The 20,378-nt window shown below is 42.2% G+C and overlaps 1 protein-coding gene across 3 annotated transcripts in view; it reads left to right on the top strand.

The window, feature by feature from the left end:
* The window catches only part of MTERF2 (mitochondrial transcription termination factor 2), a 54,839-nt gene extending 49,160 nt beyond the window's left edge, over positions 1 to 5,679 (top strand). The window contains exons 1-2 of one of the 3 annotated variants that reach the window (XM_075602243.1): positions 1,878 to 2,047; positions 4,350 to 5,679. In XM_075602243.1, coding sequence (XP_075458358.1) covers positions 4,368 to 5,555 — 1,188 coding nt within the window. In that variant the 5' untranslated portion in view covers positions 1,878 to 2,047; positions 4,350 to 4,367 and the 3' untranslated portion in view covers positions 5,556 to 5,679. The other 2 variants (XM_075602242.1, XM_075602244.1) reach the window with 2 other exon arrangements.
* Positions 5,680 to 20,378: the final 14,699 nt, after the last annotated feature.

The following is a 20,378-nucleotide window of genomic DNA, read 5'->3' on the forward strand; positions in this document are numbered from 1 at the left end:
GCTACACTTTCTCAACACCTATTCTGTACTAGACCCTCTACAATCTGGCTTCCGCACTGCTCACTCTACTGAAACAACCCTCACTAAAATAACTGACGACCTCCATGCTGCCAAAGACAGAGGTCATTACACTCTGCTCATATTACTCGACCTCTCTGCAGCATTCGACACCGTGGACCACCCTCTTCTCCTTCACATTCTCCATACTCTTGGTATTCGGAACAAAGCTTTATCCTGGATCTCCTCTTACCTCTCCCATCGTACCTTCAGTGTCTCTTTTGCTAACACCTCCTCCTCCTCTATTGATCTCTCTGTGGGGGTACCCCAGGGCTCTTCTTTTCTCTCTACACACTCTCTCTAGGTGACCTAATCACATCTTTTGGGTTTAAATATCACCTCTGTGCTGACGACACACAAATTTACCTTTCAACCCCTGACCTTACACCTGCTATACAGACCAAAGTTTCTGAATGCCTCTTTGGAATATCATCCTGGATGGCCATCCGCCGACTGAAACTTAACATGGCAAAAACAGAGCTCCTTATACTACCTCCCAAACCTGGCCCTACTACATCCTTCCTCATTGCTATTGGAAATACGATCATTCACCCAGTAGCCCAAGCACGCTGCCTAGGGGTCACACTTGATTCCTCTCTCTCATTCTCCTCTCATATTCAAAACGTTTCTAAAACTTGTCGCTTTTTCCTCCGCAATATCACAAAGATATGCCCTTTCCTCTGTTACTCATCTGCCAAAACTCTGACTCAGGCCCTCATTCTCTCACGTCTCGATTACTGCAACCTCCTGCTGTCCGGCCTTCCTACCTCTCACCTGTCTCCCCTACAATCTATCCTAAACACTGCTGCCAGAATCACTCTACTCTTTCCTAAATCTGTCTCAGCGTCTCCCCTGCTGAAATCCCTCTCCTGGCTTCCGATTAAATCGCGTATCTCACACTCAATTCTACTGCTCACTTTTAAAGCTTTACATTCTTCTGCCCCTCATTACATCTCAGCCCTAATTTCTCGCTATGCACCATCACGACTCTTGCGTTCTTCTCAAGGATGTCTTCTTTCTACCCCCTTTGTATCTAAAGCTCTCTCCCGCCTTAAACCTTTCTCACTTTCTGCCCCACACCTCTGGAATGCCCTTCCCCTCAATACCCGACTAGCCCCCTCGCTATCCACCTTTAAGACCCACCTTAAGACACATCTGCTTAAAGAAGCATATGAGTAGCACTGGATAATCATGGACACATGACACAAAGCTTGGCCCCCTGCAGACGCACTTACTAGTATTCCCTCCTACTGTCTCTGTACGTTCTCCCTACCTACCAATTAGATTGTAAGCTCCTCGGAGCAGGGACTCCTTCCTTAATGTTACTTTTACAGTATGTCTGAAGCACTTATTCCCATGATCTGTTATTTATATTTGTTATTTATATGACATGTATTACTACTGTGAAGCGCTATGTACATTTTATGGCGCTATACAAATAAAGACATACATACATACAGGTTTGCGTCCCTAAGAGGTTGACATTCTCTGCACTGTCTTTCAGTGACACTTGGCAGCATATGAGAGAAACTAATATTTGTAATGTGTCAATGAGGGCACCTAATCCCAACATTCATGCCTCGTGTAACTTTTACAGTGTTTGTTGATGTCCACTGGCTTCATGTTGTACTTCATTGCGCGCCGTTCGCCCAGCCTTCTAACCACACAGTTGTCACAGGCACTGAAAGGGTTAAGAACCTCAACCCGTTCCTTCCACGTGCCAAGCTGTACCAATCACAGTGCAACATTCTTAGTGGAGCCGCCTCTTTGGGGTTCGGCTGAGGAAGTATCACGGTTAACATTGCAAAGCACGCGATGGCCATATTTAGTAAGGGCAAAAGCGACGGCCGCCGACTGAGAACGCAAAGCATGTAGCCCAAAATAAAGATGACCGTCCAGGCGTTTAAATCCATCTACAAGTAAGGGCAGCTGTAACCCGTGACGTTTTTCCATGACGTTGCACGCTGCCTGTGGTAAATGATTGAGACAGGTCAGTAATGGACAGTGGTCTGATAAGTATCATGCCGGTGACACGCATGATGTATTTCTGGGCTGCATTGTTGTCACAAGCCGGGTCCCCTGGCAACAAATGGGTTACTCAGGTTAGGTTTGGCAAACTAATTAAGAAGCATGGTGGCATATAGTCTGTTGGGGCGAAAGGAAATGTCACACTGCAAGCACTCTGACACTGCCACCAAGATTCAGCGGCTGAGATTGAGTGAGGGTTAGTTCCTTAAAATAGCTCAGTCAGGCCCTGCTTCAGCACAGGTGGCACAATCAGGGCCAGCTTCAACACAGCTGGCTCAATCTCTGATTGATCCACCTGTGCTGAAGCTGGGATATCCTAAAACCTGCCCTGTTGGAGGGGCTTCAAGACTGAAGTTGAGCACTCCTGCCCTAAAACATGGTGTCCATCCATGCCTGAGTGTAAAAGTTGACACTATTGAAACCAACAAGGCTTCTGGTGCAGAAGTGCTTGGTGTGAGTGAGACTCTGCAGGAGGCATTTAGGAGGGTCAATATTAACATTTTTGTGTCAAAGCCACCAGATTACCATCTTTTATTCTTTATGAGGGAGATTAGCCTGTAGGGCTGTAGAAACAAAAGCATAATGTCAAAGCACATCTTTTAAAAAAAACATTGTTGTGTAATGCTACACAAAGCCTGCAACATGTTAACATCTCGCCTAACCCATAAGTGGCATTTTGGAACTACTGTATCTGGGTGAAGTTAGTACAATTATAACTCCTTCGCCCCCTTTCTCCCCCCCCCCAAAAAAAATGCATAAACGTTTCATATCTGACAGGAGATTCGCAGTGGCAGATGTGCTGTCATCAATCTGTGAGCAATGTTGTGAAGAATATTAGTCAGCAACTGCAAAGCACTATACATGTCAACCATAACTACAGCGCTTCCAAAAACAGCTCTCTCAGGGAAAAGTCACATATTCCTTCTGTTTCACTGCCTGAATACGCTTTGCAAACAGCCTACAATTTTGACTTGTTATTAGTTACCTGTTGCACTTATTCCTATTGTTTGTAATTTATTTACCCCCCCCCTCCATTCCCCCATTATGTTGTTGAGCGCTGCGTATATTGTTGGTGTGATATAAAAATACATATACATTCAATTATTTGGACCAAGTGATGAGGAAAGTATCTTTGTACCATGCAGTTTAGTAACACTGTATTTTCTGCTGTTGCAATGCCTCCATTTAAACAGTTTTCACAGCCAGAGCCCCCACTTCCCCCAATTTCTCTTATCTTTATTGGCTCTCTGATAATGACAGGGTGAGCTAAGGCTGTGATTATAGTGACTGCGACGTCGCATGCGCTTATAGTAAGCGTGGTGCGGATTGACGGATTGGTCGCGATCGCTGGAAGTCATCTCAATTTGATTTTTCCAGCCACCACAGCCTGACGTTGCCGGCACTATAAGCGTAACCTAAGGGTAAAGAAAACACTGACGACAAACACTCCCTCATCCACAGTACCCCAAGAAATGCAATTTCTCATTAATATCAAGATGGAAAAAGAAGCAAAATATTTGCGTTTAGCCCAGTTATATTTAATTAATAAAGCCAATTTAATTGTTTACCAAAGGTTATTTTTATTAAGTGGATCACACCTTTAAATACGTGAGAAGTCTATGGGGCATATTCTATAAGATCCGAGATCGCCGATCCATGTGATCTGACACGGAAGCCCCATTGAAGTCAATGATGCTTCCGTGTCAGCCTGCACGGATAAGCGATCTAAGTTTATAGAATATACTCCTAAACTCAGTGCATCAGTTGTAGGACTGTGTGAACAGGTAATCAACGCTTTAAAGTGTATTTCTTCATATTTTTATTATTTGTTTGCAAAAAAAAACAAAGTGTGAGATCTATTTATGGAAATGTACTAAATGTTATGAAAAATCGGGTTCATATTATCAATTTACTGGAATAATCGTTGTGGAGTCAGGGTTCACTAAGCTCCGGTAAGGGACATCGTTGCTCTTTCTGGTGTTGACTGCCATTGCATACGGAATGAGCACAGATACCCCTTATTAGAGCTTGGTGAATCCCCCATAATGTAATCAGATAGAAGTAAAGAAGCTTTAAGGAAAAACATGTTGACCATGAGCTTTTCACAACAAATACAGTATGTAAGCAATACTTGCTGGGTACAGTACTAGTAAAGTTTACCAAAGAATGTAGTTGTAGGGAAGTTTCGGTGGGGGGTACTGGGCTGCATGCGCTCAACTTTTTTGTGATAAATATATATTTTGTTTTTTGTATGTCTGTTACAGTTTGGTGAAATCTACATTATGCTGAAAGGAATCATTTACAGCGTGCGGAGATGGCACAGTGGTAGAGTGGCCACATGTTATTGCAAACAGATGTGTTCATCCTGGAATGCAAGGTGTGTTAGAACCAGGGCACTTTCATCTCTAAATTCGGGTACAGATACCGAAAGAACTACAGAAGAGAATAAAAGAACAGTTGACAATCTATATAGGCTGTCTGTCAACATTAAGAAAATCCGCCAGATGAAAAGCTGGGTGCTTTTGACAGATGTGTCCCACGTTGAAGAGACTGCTAACATCTTAAAAGAAATGGGTGCTAATGATATCACAGTAGCCCGTATTCTAGAGTGCTGCCCTGAAGCATTTCTCCTGGATCCTATAGAGATCAATGCACAAAGATATTTATGGCATTTGGTTTGTCCCAAGGATCAAGAACTGGTGAAAATTATTGAAAAGTTTCCCGAGTCCTTCTTTGTTTATAGGTGCCCAGAAAATCAAAGAGCCAATATCACATACTTACAAAGTTTGGAACTTAGCAACAAAATTATCTGCAGACTGTTGACAAGTTCGCCACACATCTTTTGTAATTTAGTCGATGGTAATAAACAGGTTATTGGTGCACTGGAAGAAAGCTACCTTGGTCTGGGAGGCTCCAAAGCAAACTTTAAAACTTGGCTGATGAAGTTATTAAGCCAGGACCCATTTGTCCTGTCAAAGTCCTGTTTATCAATGAAGGATAACGTAAGGTTTATTCAGCACCTAGGTTTTTCTAATCTAGAGGTGCTAAAACTTCTGTCCAAACTAAAAGGTTTTATATTTGATCTCCGTTGCGGCAGCATGGAGAAGAGTATTTTATTTTCTAAAAATATTTTCAAATGGACAGATGAAGACATGAGACAGATGGTGCTAAAATGCCCAGCTCTTTTGTACTACTCTGCCCCTATTCTAGAAGATCGTGTGCAAGGGCTGCTGAGAGAAGGCGTTTCCATAAATCAAATCAAAGAGAGCCCTAACGTACTGGAACTCACCACACAAATTATACAGTTTAGAATTAAAAAAATATCATTATTGGGCCTTGAAATAAAGAACCAAAATTTAGAAATTGTGAACGGGACGAAAAAGGATTTTGAAGTCAATTTGGGCAAATTACAAGTAAAGAAAGAGCGCCCTCTGTTTAATCCAGTTGCTCCTTTGCATGTTGAAGAATGATATTATTGAAGTGCACTGATTTACAGACAATTTGATAACTAGTTTAAACATGTCTTTTTCCCCACTAAAAATGTGTGTTAGATCACTTAACAAAATTAAAAATCAATCAGAGTACTAAAAAAAACTATCTTTGATTGGTCTATGCATTGAAGGTGCACATTCAGTTGTCAGATTTTAAGGGGCTGATTCTATCAACTCCAAAGCTGATCGATTAATAACTTGAACGGGAGTTTTTGGCTAATCGGAGTGAATTTGACCGCATCAGAGTTTATAGAATCAACCCCCACAATAAATAAGTTATGGTGGGTAAAAAAGGCACAAAAACCCTCCACCGTACAGTGTACAGCAAATAAAAATATCACTTGTGAGCACAGTCACATGTCTCGGACAGGTCTGCAACCCTGCCGTTCCCCACTATCTCTGTGCTTCCACTGCAGCCAGGGATTCTGGGTAATGACATGCCAATGAGCGAACAGTGTCCCTCTTTACTTCATGTCCATTTTAACATTGATGTCTATAAGCGTACATTATTTCTGCCATATTACACAGCTTTTCAGCACAGCCTGGATTAAAGAAGTGCTTCAAACCCCAAGTCAACCCTCAAGCTTTGTGAATGTTGGTTGGGGTAGTATTGCCTTAGGCTAAGGTCCCACTGGAAGCTGCTGCACGCGCGCCTGGCGGCGCTTGCACAGCTAAAAACCGCGGTCTAAGGCGCGATCGGTGGCGCGTGGGGCGTGGCCAAAACGGCGGGAAGGACAGAGTCCAGGGCAAGCGGAGAGAAAAAAATAAAAAAACATTTTTTTTCCATGCACCGGGATTTTCTCTCCAGCAGGCATGTGACACAGGAGTAGACAATAGTGCTGGTAAACAACTCAGGGAGCGGTGTTCCCGGGAGAAACTGGAGCTTTTGCAAGGCTACAAAAAAAAAAACACACTGCATTGGGGGGAAAAAAAAGCTATTGTGCCACCTTCCTCCGCCACCTCCCCTGTCTCCCCAATTTGCAAACAGCAATCAAAATTAAAGAAAGAAATATTACACTCATTCACTTTTTAAACGTGTGTGGGGGTTTAGAACATATTATTTCTCCCACATTGTTCTGAAATTGCTAGTCTGCCATTGGCCTTCATTTGCTGCACTCCCATTGGCTCAGGCTATCTCCCCTCTTGATTGGCTCACAGCGCGCCATGTGACTGCGTCACCGCACAGGAACACAATCTTGTTGTATCCCCTGCTGGCCGACGCGCCACGGCGCATCGTGAGCCTAAACAGGAGACACCGGGGTCTCCAGCAACAGAGGTTAGTGACTGGTGTGCAGCGCGCCGCTGTCACCGCCGGGGACCTGCCTTATAGATTGTGTATATGAGCTGTTGCACTGTAGCCATTTTTTAACTTGGAACCATTTGCGCTGCGTTCCAAAATACAGTTTGTGTGTCATGCTGTGTTGCCGAAGGGGCCTGAGACAGTTTTGTAACACATTTACTAGATAAGTGCAATCACTGATGCACATCACCTTCTAATAAACCTGTGTATGATGTGTGGAGGAATTGTTATATTTTTAGTACATGTATTAATGTGATTTTGCGGCTTAATATTTAAATGACATGATTTAACACATTTTTGAAATTAATATATTGTTGGTTTTATTTCAAGTATGTGGGTGACTGGTGCGTAAAACTAATTGTTCTGAATTATATTTTAAATGGACATGTTAAAAAGTTTATGGACATTTAGGATGAAAAGTACCAGTTCCCTGGTATATACCTGCTAAATCATTAAATGGCTAGGCCCGAGGTTACTTTAATAGAAAATATGGCTGAAGGCCTTGTTGAAGTTGGTAACCCCGGTTCAAATTCCAGTGTCAGCTCCTTGTGACCCTGGGGAAGTCACTATATCTCCATGTGCCTCAGGCACTAACATTAGATTGTAAACTCTACAGGGCAGAAATGTGTTGTTCCTGCATAAATCCGATGTGCAGCTGACAGTGTGAACACTGTCAGCCCTGTAAAAGAAAAAAATATATTAATATTATTACTAGTAGCAGATAAATCCCAATTGACCAATTTTCCTACTCGTTTTGACTACTTTTCAAACAAATTGTATTTAATGCCAGATAACACCCTTCAACATTGTGTGTACACCTAAGAGAAGAAAAGAGCGCATGACCACTCATAGTATACTTTGAATTGTATTTGCATAAAAAAGGGGTAAGTATTGCATGTACATCAAGATAAAATGAAAGACGGAATTAGAACAAGGACTCTGCTTGCCAGTGATGTGTAAGCGGAAGGTCCGCAGGTAAGGCGTTCTCCTCTAGATCTGTAGTTTCTCCTCGGTAATCACTTTTATCCGCCTGGCTAGGCGGGAGAGGCCGGCGGAGGTCACACTGTGGGTGTTAAACCGGTCGGGGGAAAGAGTGCACACAGATAACGTCAGGTACCACCGTCGCACGCCGACGGTAGAGATGAGATCGTCTTCCCAACCTCGGTGGTCACAGCCAAAGTGCTTAAATGAAAATACTCACACAATATATTTGGAGCAGCAGAACTTTCAGTAGCAGTAATCAGCCCAGTTGCTACTTTGGCAGTGAGGCCAAAAAGAGAGATTGTGTGTACTCCTGCACAATTAATTGGAGTCTCCTATGATAGCATGAGAGTAGCACCATGGGAGAAGAGACAATTTGTTTAAAATGTGTGTACTGTATGTCAAACTGCTTGAATGTTTCTGTTTTAAATTGGTTCATTAATACTTTGGGTGCTCTTATAACATCCACCGCACGGACTTGCATGCTGGTGATCTTTGTAATGTTCTAATTCTTTTGCTTGTTTCTAAGGGACATATTTGCAGCTCTCGGGAAGCGGTAACCATGATTTGAATGGAACAGGTGGACTTCTGATCATGATGATGGAGGCGCCACATGGTTGCAATAACAAATTCCCAGGCACCCAGGTGCTGCAGACCGTCTGGCACTGAAATTATTTAAAAAAAAAAAAAAAAAAAAAAAAAAAAACAGGCCTAATATTCAAAGGAAACATGTTTAAAAGGGTATTAAGCTAAAAAGTAATGCATTAGGGTAAGAGGTCATTCTAAAAAGTCCAACACGTTTTAAGTTACACAAGGTATTGCAGCTAAAACAAAAGCACCCTCCTGCATCTTCTCCCTCAATCAAAGGGCGCAAAAGCACAACAATGTGAGTAGGTTGAAAAAAGCTCCATAAAGAGAGCAGTGAGAACGTAGAAGTAAGTTAAAAATCGCTGTTACGTTCGGCACCCCTGTGAGCACGACCTGCATACGGGACAAGGGTTAATACTTCGATCGCAAGCTGTCCCACTTTTCACCTCTGCAAAGGTCCCTCAAATGGACAATATCTCCCCTAAAGGACATGGGTTAATACACAGCTTACAAGCCCCACTCTTCACCTTCGCAAAGGTCCCTCAAATGAGTGACATCTCCCCTAAATCCGTCCCCATATACCAACTGTCACGAACAGCACACAAGTGAGCACGTGACTTAGATATGCAATCGGGTAATACACATGGCTACTCTAGCTAACTCGCCTTTCTCCACAAAGGTACCTTTAATGAGTTAATATTAACCCCTTATTCAATTGCAGAGCGTGCAACAATTCATTCAGAGCCCAAAGCATTACCTAATAAAACATTTATTATGTATAAAAATCCAGTGCTTTCATTACAGAAACAAACCATAAAATAAAACCTTATACTGTACATCACCATATGTCATATGTTTCCCCCAGAGAGGTCACTGGTGCAGAAGATGAGATATCACGTGTTTGGTCCAAAACACTCCTCTGTTGAAATCTAATACATTGCCAAGACTTAAATATTCTTTTTTTTCCCCCATGGAAACCACATAAACCCACCCCCTGTCATAAATCAGATTGACGGTTTTACGACAGAGGGAAAAAAACTTCTTCCAAACGAAATTTGCATTTGCCTCAGAATATACCGGAACTCATAACTTTCCTTTTGTCATACTTACACACACGTGAGTCGCATCAATACATTCAGGCGCTCATGGCAGACGCAACCAGACTAAATATGACCATCTTAATCCTAAATTTGAGCGATAAATGAATATTTGTCTCTTAGTACCTGGTAGACCAGACGTGTCTGTAATCATTATGTGACTCGGTTCCACAGATACACACGTAATTATTGACATGTTCAGCAGATGACATCACATGATATTCTTATTTTTAATAAAGTCACTCTTGGTTTGATACTTTCTTAGCCACGTCCCCTGATCTTGCAGACCTCTCCAGAGAATGCTTTTGAAGATAGCTCTAAAAGAATGTTTAGAAAGTTGTCACAGAGGTCATATCTTATTTATACCTCTGGCAGACAACAGGCCTTATCTCAGCATATACAACCAATCTGGCTCTTTTAAGTGGGATATACAGGATAACTCACTTATTAAGATCTGTTTGAAACCCAGCACCCACCCATGACAAGCCTGGAGCTGTCATAAACCCAATATATATTGTATTTTTAACTTCAAACTGTATCTCATTAACTCCTGAAGCACCAGATTGGCCAAAATACATAATATCTCATGATATTATCATGACAATCACCAAGTAAGATCGCACCCGCCATGCTATAGGAGGAATAACTTTATCGGGGTTGTTTGCCGCGGTGGGGGACTATAGTGCATTCAGAGGCATCATTATCAAAATTCCACCTCACTTTTCAGGGATTGGCCGTCCACCAATGGTCTCATCATCTATCATGATGGTAATGGCACCACTACCTCGTTTGTAATTGAGCAGTTACGCGACGCTCAATGCAACGCGTTAGGGTCAGCAAATTAACATATTAAGATGCTTAATTTACCAGATTTTGCAACCCCTAATTGTCACAAAATACATAAATGAGACTGCAATAAGACAAGGAATTCCATATAAGTAAACCTACAAATATAAGAGCTTGTAATGTGAATGACCCCTAAAGCTCAGCGCTAAGACCGTTAATGTGTATTTTACAATGAATAAATAAACAACTTATACTTATGTGAAGGCTGCCACAGGGTCCCTGCCTAACGAATTTCCCACTAATACGTATATCCAACAATTTTACACAAAATGCAGTAACCCGGCGCCCCAATAGACAACAATACCCCAGTCGAAATGTCAGTCCATATGGTAGGTTGAAAGTTCTTTACAGGCATACCCCGCATTAACGTACGCAATGGGACCGGAGCATGTATGTAAAGTGAAAATGTACTTAAAGGGAAGCACTACCTTTTGCCCACTTTTGATGCATGTACTGTTCTGCAATTGTCATATACGTGCATAACTGATGTAAATAATGCATGTGTAACAGGATCTGTAGTCTCCCCGCTTGTGCACAGCTTCGGTACAGGTAGGGAGCCAGTATTGCTGTTCAGGACGTGCTGACAGGCGCATGCGTGAGCTGCTGTTTGCCTATTGAGCGAAATGTACTTACTCGCGAGTGTACTTAAAGTGAGTGTCCTTAAACCGGGGTATGCCTGTATATAATTCTTGTTGTGGAAGAAGTGATGGTTCAGTTGCAGATTATTGCTTCCGTGCTCCTCCTATAATGCAATAAACAAAAGAGAAAAGACCATTGCGCAGCCACACGAACCACTGAACGCCTCCAAAAAAGGATTTATAATAATAAACTTACAAACATGTTGTGTCAGTGTTCCTTTGAGAGAATCTGTGCTTTAACCAACTTCTTTTTTCGGATATCACGAACCCCACGTGTTTTCCTTTAAATGTCAGTTCACTCTTCTGTTCTCTCACAGCAGCTCCCCTTAGGGGTATACCCCGTGTGTTCCCGGAAAGGAAATAACAAGGGAAATGATGGTGCAGATTTGATAAAATTTAATGACAATAAAATAATAAAAACAGCCAATTGCTTACTTACATAAGCCAGGCTGTGAAAAGACAGCTGACAATGTGCCGTCCGCAGCTTGATACAGTCTGGGGCAATGGTCCCTGTGGTAACTAGACTCTCACTCCTCACAAACCCCGGTGTTGGCGTCAGACTCTGCGCAGCTGCCTGTTAACGCCCCCCTTCCCGGTTCTCATGTGCTAGTGCAGCTTGTGTAGCTTGAAGTGTTGCACTGATGAAGTGACCGCATTGCGTCACGAAACGCATTTGGAGAGGGAGAAGCTGGAGCGGGCACGTCCGTCAGTAGCTAGGAGATCAGCTGGGAAAGATTTGGCGGCAGCGTGACGTCATCAAACTGCGCTGAGAGAGGCGTTTGCCTCGTTGAGCAGGGAGCAGAAACAACACGCAAGTACTGGTTGCAACACTTCAAGATACACACTTCACATCACTTCCACAACAAGAATTATATAAAGAACTTTCAACCTACCATATGGACTGACATTTGGACTGGGGTATTGTTGTCTATTGGGGCGCCGGGTTACTGCATTTTGTGTAAAATTGTACAAATATAAGAGCAACAGATCAGTTTCTCAGGGATATATATTTACTTAACTCTCCCGGGTGCAAAGCCGTTGCAGAAAACACCACCATATTTAATCAAAGAAACTGCATCCCAATGGAAACAACTCGCGTTTGTTCATTGATAAATCTGGTGCAATTCATTTGCACTGGTTTTACCCTTTTAAACTGCTGGGAAACTTTAGCGACTACGCCTCTACGAGCTACATTAACCAAACTGAAGGTTTTACAATGAATGGTGCCTATTTTAATATGTGTGCGCACCCCCACTCTGCAGTTTACATATGGGAAGTATCCTTCGGCAGCAGCTTTTGCAATGTTAGGCTGAGTCCCCAGTGGTCACGGCAGCACATGCTATGGCGTGCCCACCACACAGCGCAGCCCTCTATGGGACGGGCCCCAGTGGCCATGTGTGTGGGCGCGCAAAGTGCTGTGACGCGTACGCTCGCAGGCAGGATAAGAATTTTGTCTTCCCGCGACACGGTCACGTGGCTGCACACAGCCAATGGCAGGGCAGATATGCCCCGTCATTGCCGCGCCCCCCATCATGGCCCTCCCCCTGCACTCCCCTACAGATCGCCGATTGCAGCTGTAGTCTCTGCACGTGCCGCCGGGAGGACTGGGGCCTTGGCCTTAGAGCAGAACAACATTTCTCTGCTGCGGGACAATCTAAAAAGAAAGTGAGAGGACCTATTAAAGGAAGTATTGAATATCCAGTAAGCGAGAGAGATAACGAGATAAAGGAGGAGGTCATAAAGGAAGATAAAACGAAAATACACAGAGAAAACAATATAAGTAATAACAATCTGGAGATGACATTGTTTCAGAGGCGTTGACTGTTAAAACACTGCTATTAGTTAATCAATAGTAATACCCTATTGTAAAAACCCTGACACGGAGCAGATAGATTTATGGAATACGTTCGGAGTTTTACACAAAATATCTAGAACAAAAAAGGTACAATCCTGTGTGTTGCTTGCCGAGGCCCCAAGATTATTTCAGGTATTAACATTAATTTTTAAATCGTTTAAGTTCAGGGGGGCGAGATTATCTATCTTCCTTTTTGAAAGTGGATGATAATAAAACGGTGTCCTAAGGATGTAGTTAGTTGGAATTATTGGGGATAATTACTCATCGACTATCAGTGGCCGTTATTAATCTTCATGATGCAATCAAGTCATTGAAGTAATCATCAGTTGTAATTGATTAAGACATGTTGCAAAAAACCCAAGCTTCATGATTTATACCTTTTTATGAAGTGGCAAATATCCCAATTAATTAGAACTCAGTATTGCTTGTTATTTTTTAAACTGCTTCAAGGCACTTGCATGCTCTACTGAAATGAAAATATTTGACTCTGAAGTACTAAAGCTTATGAACGCTGCAACAAGATCGCTGTCCTGCAGTCATCAATCCCCCTGCTCCAAAAGGAGCCTAATTTTTCAGAAAGCTTTCTGGAAAAAATAAGAAATTATAGGAAAATTGAAAGCGGTCTCAGCAGGTACTTGAAATATGTAAAACCGATTGAAGAGAAAATGATGTACAAGGTCACACATTGTATTAAAGCGTAATATGAGACAATATTTGAGTCAAACAGTATCTATAACTGCAAATTCCCATGCTGAGCCAAAACAGATAAAAATATATATACTTTTTCTGACGATCTCTTTGTTCTAATAGAATGATTCAGTCCAATTGTTTTGTACATGAAATCTCACTAGAACCAGCACACAGACCTCTAGGCTTAGATTATGATTAATGAATACATTTAATTCAGTCAATTATGAACTGACTAGTTCTTCCAGCTTGTGGAAACATGGACAGTTAAATATGTTATGCATGATCCCGATGTGTTGCTGACTTTGCGCTTCAACCTGGGATGAAAATCTTGACTTTTTTTTTTTTTTTGTGGATTCATATTAGATTAACACCCCACTTGCCCAAGTGACGACAAACTAATGGAACTCGTGACGTTCCCCAAGCATTATGATCTTGGGCACTCCAATCGGCCCTGGGGAATTCGTGAAACTGCTGGAGTGCTTGAAACGCTAGAGCAGGAGTGGCCAGCTCCAGTCCTTAAGGGCTACCACCAGGTCAGTTTTTTAGGATATCCCTGCTTCAGCACAGGTGGCTTCAGCAGTAGCTCAGTCCAAGACAGCCACCTGTGCTGAAGCAGGGATATCCTGAAAACCTGACCTGTTGTTGGCCCTTGAGGACGGGAGTTGGCCCTCCCTGCCCTAGGGAGTTAGTTATTTTTCAGAACGAGAAGAAGTTTCTAAACATGTCAATGTCCAAGAATCAGAATCTGGACCCAAAAATGCAATTTCAATGATACTAATTAGTATCTCCAAGACTCAACTGAAGCCAATGAGACCTCCTATGCTAAAAGCAGCCAGACAGACTCCAAAATCACTGAGTTGACACGCCTGAATCATTCACCTAACTGGAGCTAAAATCTCAATCTTTTTGTTGCTCAAAAGGATACATGTCAAGGTGACAATTGTACATAGGCTGCTCATTAGCTAGTATTCTATAATAATGACTGAATGTGCGCACCTGTCTGCTAATAGCTTTCAAATAATGTATAAACAGAACCAATTAACGTGCAAGTGACGCCCCTAATGCTTCTGTGTAAGAACTGGAATGTGCAAGTGTTTGCTATGCATAGACAACATATGTTGTACTGTATTTATGAGAAGACATGCTGTTCTGTCTCCTGTTCAGTTCTCGTCCTGTTTCTGTCTGTTGCCAGATTCTTCAAAATGCAGACAGGACAGAGGACAGAGGTGCAATGTAGAGTTCTACTCGCAATAAATGAAGAATTGCATTGTGACCTTGTGAGTAGAGCTCTACTTTGTACCTCTGTCCTAGAGGAGACCTGCACTTTGAAGAATATGTTTATCTATGTTGTGTTGGCTGCACAGGCAGGATTCTCCTCGCCTGAAACAGTTTCCCCGCACTTTGGCACTATACACGTTATTACAAAATACAGTGTGATATCCATGTTATTGTTCAATAAATAATATAATAATATGCTGGAGAAGATATTAAAGCTGCAGTTCAGTCTTTTTTTTTTTTAATTTATTTTTTTACTTCAATAGTTTCATGTGTGCAATCTCTACTTACCTAAAGAACAGTATAGCTGCAGCTCAATTCGTTCTCCATGTATTGATCGGCGAAATTTGGTGACATCATTAGAGCTGGCATATGTTTTTCTTCTGCTTCTGTCACTCAGTGGAAGCTCATGAATATTCATGAGCACTCCTGCACTGACATATGCAAGAGGGGGAGGGCAGGGCTGACAAAGGGGTGTGCCAGGGCTTGTGACAGGACATGAAGGGGCAGTGCCTTAGCAAATGGTTGTTAAAATAGAATACAAGAAAATTGGTCTTTCAAAGTTGTTTTTTTAAAAACAGAAAATGCTAAAAGTATTTTTTCTTATTACAGAACTGATTTATTTAAAAAAAACACACATGCAGGATATTGACTGAACTGCAGCTTTAACCAGTTTATTTGGAAGGAGCTAAAGTCTTCTCCAGCACTGAGAATTGACTCCACAGCGTACAGAATAGTGGCATGGCTTCTGTCCCAGGCTTGCTGTGGCTAATGGGTTGAGACAGGCAGTTTAGTCCATTCTTCTATACAAAATGGGGTCTTCTTAATTTCTGGAGTATTTATTATAAGAACAAAACAGAAATAAAAGGGGGAAAACATTTTGGGGATAAGGAATAGGTAAGAAACAAAGCTCTCTCACAGGGAGCGCAGTTGGTAGAAACTTAGAAGAGGCAGCCATCTCTTAGGCTTCATCCTGGTGGCGGCGACTGCGCGTGTGCCATACACAAAGTACAGCCCTTTATGGGGCAGGCCCCAGTCGGTGTGTGCGCAAGTGCACAAAGCGCAATGCGCGACCGCCTTTGCCAAAAGCCAAGATTTTTGTCTTTTGACAACGAAAATTGTTGCAGAAGTACTGTATTGCGCATGCACAGGCACATTGCGGCTACGTTGTATAACGTAACTAGCACTAGCACAAGCACAGACGCAGTAGATACACGCCGCGCATGCGCATAAATGGATGAAGCCTTCCGTGCAGGCTGAATACTCGTTCATGCGCAGCGTTGGCCCCCGGGTCCCACGCAGAGCTAGCCACTAGGTTCCGCGCATGCACAGGAGTAGGCCGCGGGGTGTACATCAATCGCGCATGTGCAGTGTCAGCCGCCGGATGTGGCACATGCGCAGGACCGGCTAACACATACTTAGGTGTGGCCGGCACCGCGCTTGCGCAGGACAAGCAAGCACAGAGCAACTGTCGCAGTGCGCAGGAGCGCTGCCGACATTAAAAGGGACACACACAGACACACCACCCCCTCCTCCCCCACAATGTGAAGTTCCCTGTGGTCTACATTTTATATAGGGACCTCAGTGACATATACCTTCACCACACACCTCAGTGACACACACCTTCACCAAACACGCCTCAGGTACACACACACCTCCACATTGCCGAGCACGCGTGTTGTAAATTAAACTTCTTTGTGTTTTGTCACCGAAATTGTATTTTCATTTTGATCTTTTTAATTGAATGAAAGACTTTGGGAGTATAATTAGAATTTCAGTGCCAAAACAAAGACGTTTCACTTAAAATGCGTCTGCTCGCCACACACCTTTTTTTTTCCACAAAGGGAGATTCAAGTCCAAGAAAAACACAAAGAACAAGGGTATGTGTTCCACTGTAACAGACCTTGCTGCAGGCTTGTCTCCTCCAGCATTTCAGTATGTGTTTGGTCCAGGCAGAAACCAGGAACAAGTAGGAGCGCTGGGTTCTTAAAGCCCTTTAAGGGGGCAGCTGGGATCTGGTTAATTAACCCAGGCTTTTCTCAAAATGGGATCAACCAGGTCACTGCTGGACTCCAGATTTATACATAGGTCTCCTAGGCATAGTGTTGGGATAGTGAATTCACCCTGTCACAATCATAATTAAACATCTTCTTAAAAATAATAATAGTTTTCCTTGTAGAATTAAAAAAAGGCCAACAGGTCAATAAAAACTATATGGAACTAAATTTGTATATGTAATAATCTAAGGACACACAGATATAAACTAAGAATTTCGTGCACTAGTAGGACAATTGTATAGGATATGTATATTTTTTAATCTATATAACCCATAGCACATTTTTTTCAGACATGGACTGAAAAGTTGAACTGCTCAGCTAGAAAACCTCTAACATTCATTTTCAATAATAATATACCATTAAAACTGTTACATTGAAATATTTGAGTAAATATGTCATGTAAGCTTTGCATTTTAATTATCTGACTTTAAGTACATTATAAGACTATCTTCTTTTCAGTAAACCAGTAATGTCATAAGATTTTCCATTTCCCAAAACATACCTACATCATCTATTAGTGACTCAACACATGATAAAGTGCCTTATTAGAAAGGGGTCCCACTCATGCAGACTCAACTGTTCCTGTTATTAGTCTTCATTTTTTGTAATTTAATCTGGGGGAAGAGTAATTTAATTATAGAAACTTATAAGTATAAAACAAGCTAAGCTCCAAATGCTTATTGTTTGTCACTATGTTTAATGTTATATTTTCACAAATATAAAAAGTAATGCGTATTGCTCTGCAATAAAAATGAAGCCTAATTAAATCCGTGGGAATGTATTTTGATTTGCCCTCTAAAAAAAATCTCCCATTTAAATCCTTGCCAGAAGTGTAAAACAGTTTAAAGAAAGTACTAGCTCAGCAGATATTCCTAGGATGTCTCCAGAAGGATATGTGGCAGTTCATTTATTATAATGATACTTAAATGAGTTTTGTTCAACATTGTTGAAATATTGGTAAATGGTCTCTGAAGACCTATATTGCATTTCACACTATAAAAACATTCAAATATTGCTTGGGAAAATATAATTCAGATAAAATATGTAATATTGTGTCAGCATTTTCACAAAGATTGACTGTCACATTTATACATGTGTAGCCCCCTCTGGGTACTACACTGATTAATGTGAGGGGTTAACGGCCTTAATGGGTTAGCTGTGTGGGATCACTCGGGTTACTCCCCTTCCCATCATGTGATGTAGGATGATTATGCAGAAAGGAATAGCCAGTCCTCATTATGTATAGTGACCACTGATGTAACTATAGGGCAGTGATTTTCATCTAGAATTCCGCTGGCATCCCTCAAGGGTTCCATGGCTGACGGGGGGGGGGGGGGTTGAGCTGGCCTGGCATCGGCCCAACTGTTCCCCAGCGGCGGTGTCCCAGTGTTCACTGCAATCCCCTATCTCCTCCGGTGCCGTGTCCAACTTCTGCCAGACCAGAGGAGGGAGTTGTGGACCGGCAAGGAGGGGAGGGGGAAAAGGCAACAGAGATGAACAGGGAGCAGAGAGAAACGGACTTCGGGGAGGAAGCGAGAGAAGGATGGTGGGGAGTATGAGAGGGGGAAGAGGGGAAGAGAGGGTTGGGGTTCTCAAGAACTTCACACTCTAATTCTAGGATTCTTAAACCATAAAAAAGGTTGAAATACACTGCTATTGTACCCAATGTTCTGGAAGCAGGTTCCTCAAAGTTTAGACTGAAGCCTCACTGTGAGTCTTGTCAATTGGTTTGTGTGTATAGTTATGTGTATTAAGGATGTCCTGTCACCAGATTGTGTTCAGTTAACGAACGTGTCATACTGTATATAGTTAGAGCCCACAGTAATAGACCAAGATTGTTCTCTGGTCAGAAGAGGAGAAAGCATGTGCTCAGCAGGGAGTTCTTAGAGTAGAAGCTCCGGAGCATAATGAGATTGGCCCCACCGGAAGGTCCTACATACACTCCCGATCCGACAAGAGGAGACTAATAATACTGTGCACGAAATGGGATAGTGATCCCAGAGAATAGTGTGTCTGTGTCTGTGACGGGAGCTTTGTGACAGGCTGTAATTTACACACAAATATATATAAAAGATAATATATATTTATAACTGGGTCTGAATTGGGACGAGACTTAGATATGATAAAATATAATTTATTCCTTGATAAAGGTGAACACATCAGATATAAAAATAACAGGCAAAATATAGACACTTACTTAAAATGGAAATGATGAAGCAGTCATATCTGGACTGACAGTTCATAAAGCTCTTCTTCATAGTCATCAAGACACCAAAGACATGAAAGACCTCTGGCATGAAGACATTGCATAGCGTTTCTCTCAGCAATCAAGATGGTATATAACAGATAATGAGTAAGGGGTGACTCTGGCTTATATACCATTTTAACCCTTCTCTTACATTCAAGATGCCGCGCTGTCTAGCAAACATCTCTTTGAAACTTCCTGAAGCAGCTTTTGGACTTCCCTTGTTTAGTGTGAAGTATCACATTTAAAAAAACCTTCAGTTTCTTGGTTCCTGCCTCCAACATAAACAATTAGGCAATTTAGCCTTTGATCACCAGGCTATGTAAATTCTAGCAAGATGTTCTGCTTGCCTATTACCATAACAGAGGGAGTTTGCAGTTTTCAAAATCCCATATACACTGTAAATAACTTCATAACTTCAGTTCAGTAATACTTACTGGCACGTGAGACATATTAATACATTCCGTCACGCCTGACGCTCCCAAAGAGACTACATATTACCGTGTAGTACTAAAATTAAGGGTGATATTAATATCTGGCTCTTAGAATCTGTTAAACCTCAGGTGTCTGTATCCGTTAGTTGCGGGTAAGTCCCACGAATACACATATGTAACTCTTAGCACGTTCAGCCAAGGACATCTCATAATATTCTTATATTTAATAAGGTCACTCATTCTTTAGCCCCACTCCTAAATCAGAGGCGTTTGGGCCAGTCTACCACATGGCAGGATACTATGGTTTGTAAGTGTGAGTTATAACGCTCACAATCCACTCCAGCTTCCTGCAAACAGGTAGCCTTTGATCAGGGGCTGCTTCCTACCCATTTGGTCGCTCTCCTGACCATTTGCATTTAGTAGGCAAGCATCTTTGAGGGTAATTTAAACAAAGGGCTATAATCAATGGTTTAACATTAACCCTTTCCCTCCCGCAGCAACCCTAGTGTATGTGTGGGTGCAAACAGATGGAAAACACAATACAGTTACACAGGGGAATAAGCATTTTGATATTGGAGCGAGGTAAAAACACATTACTGGACCTCAGTCCAGTTAACCCCTTGCTTCCCAGGTGAGGGTAGAGGGTGGCCAATTGGGGTGTAACCCCTTTAATCCCGGGCCAAATCTTCACGACCGTCACAGTGTCCCAACCAAGGTCCACCTGAGATAGCGCATTATTGAAGCTATGCAGGAGATTGCCACTCTAACCAATACTAAGGGAAACATGCCTTAGTAC

The sequence above is a fragment of the Ascaphus truei genome, chromosome 5 (assembly GCF_040206685.1).
Source record: "Ascaphus truei isolate aAscTru1 chromosome 5, aAscTru1.hap1, whole genome shotgun sequence".
Taxonomy (NCBI): Eukaryota; Metazoa; Chordata; class Amphibia; order Anura; family Ascaphidae; genus Ascaphus; species Ascaphus truei.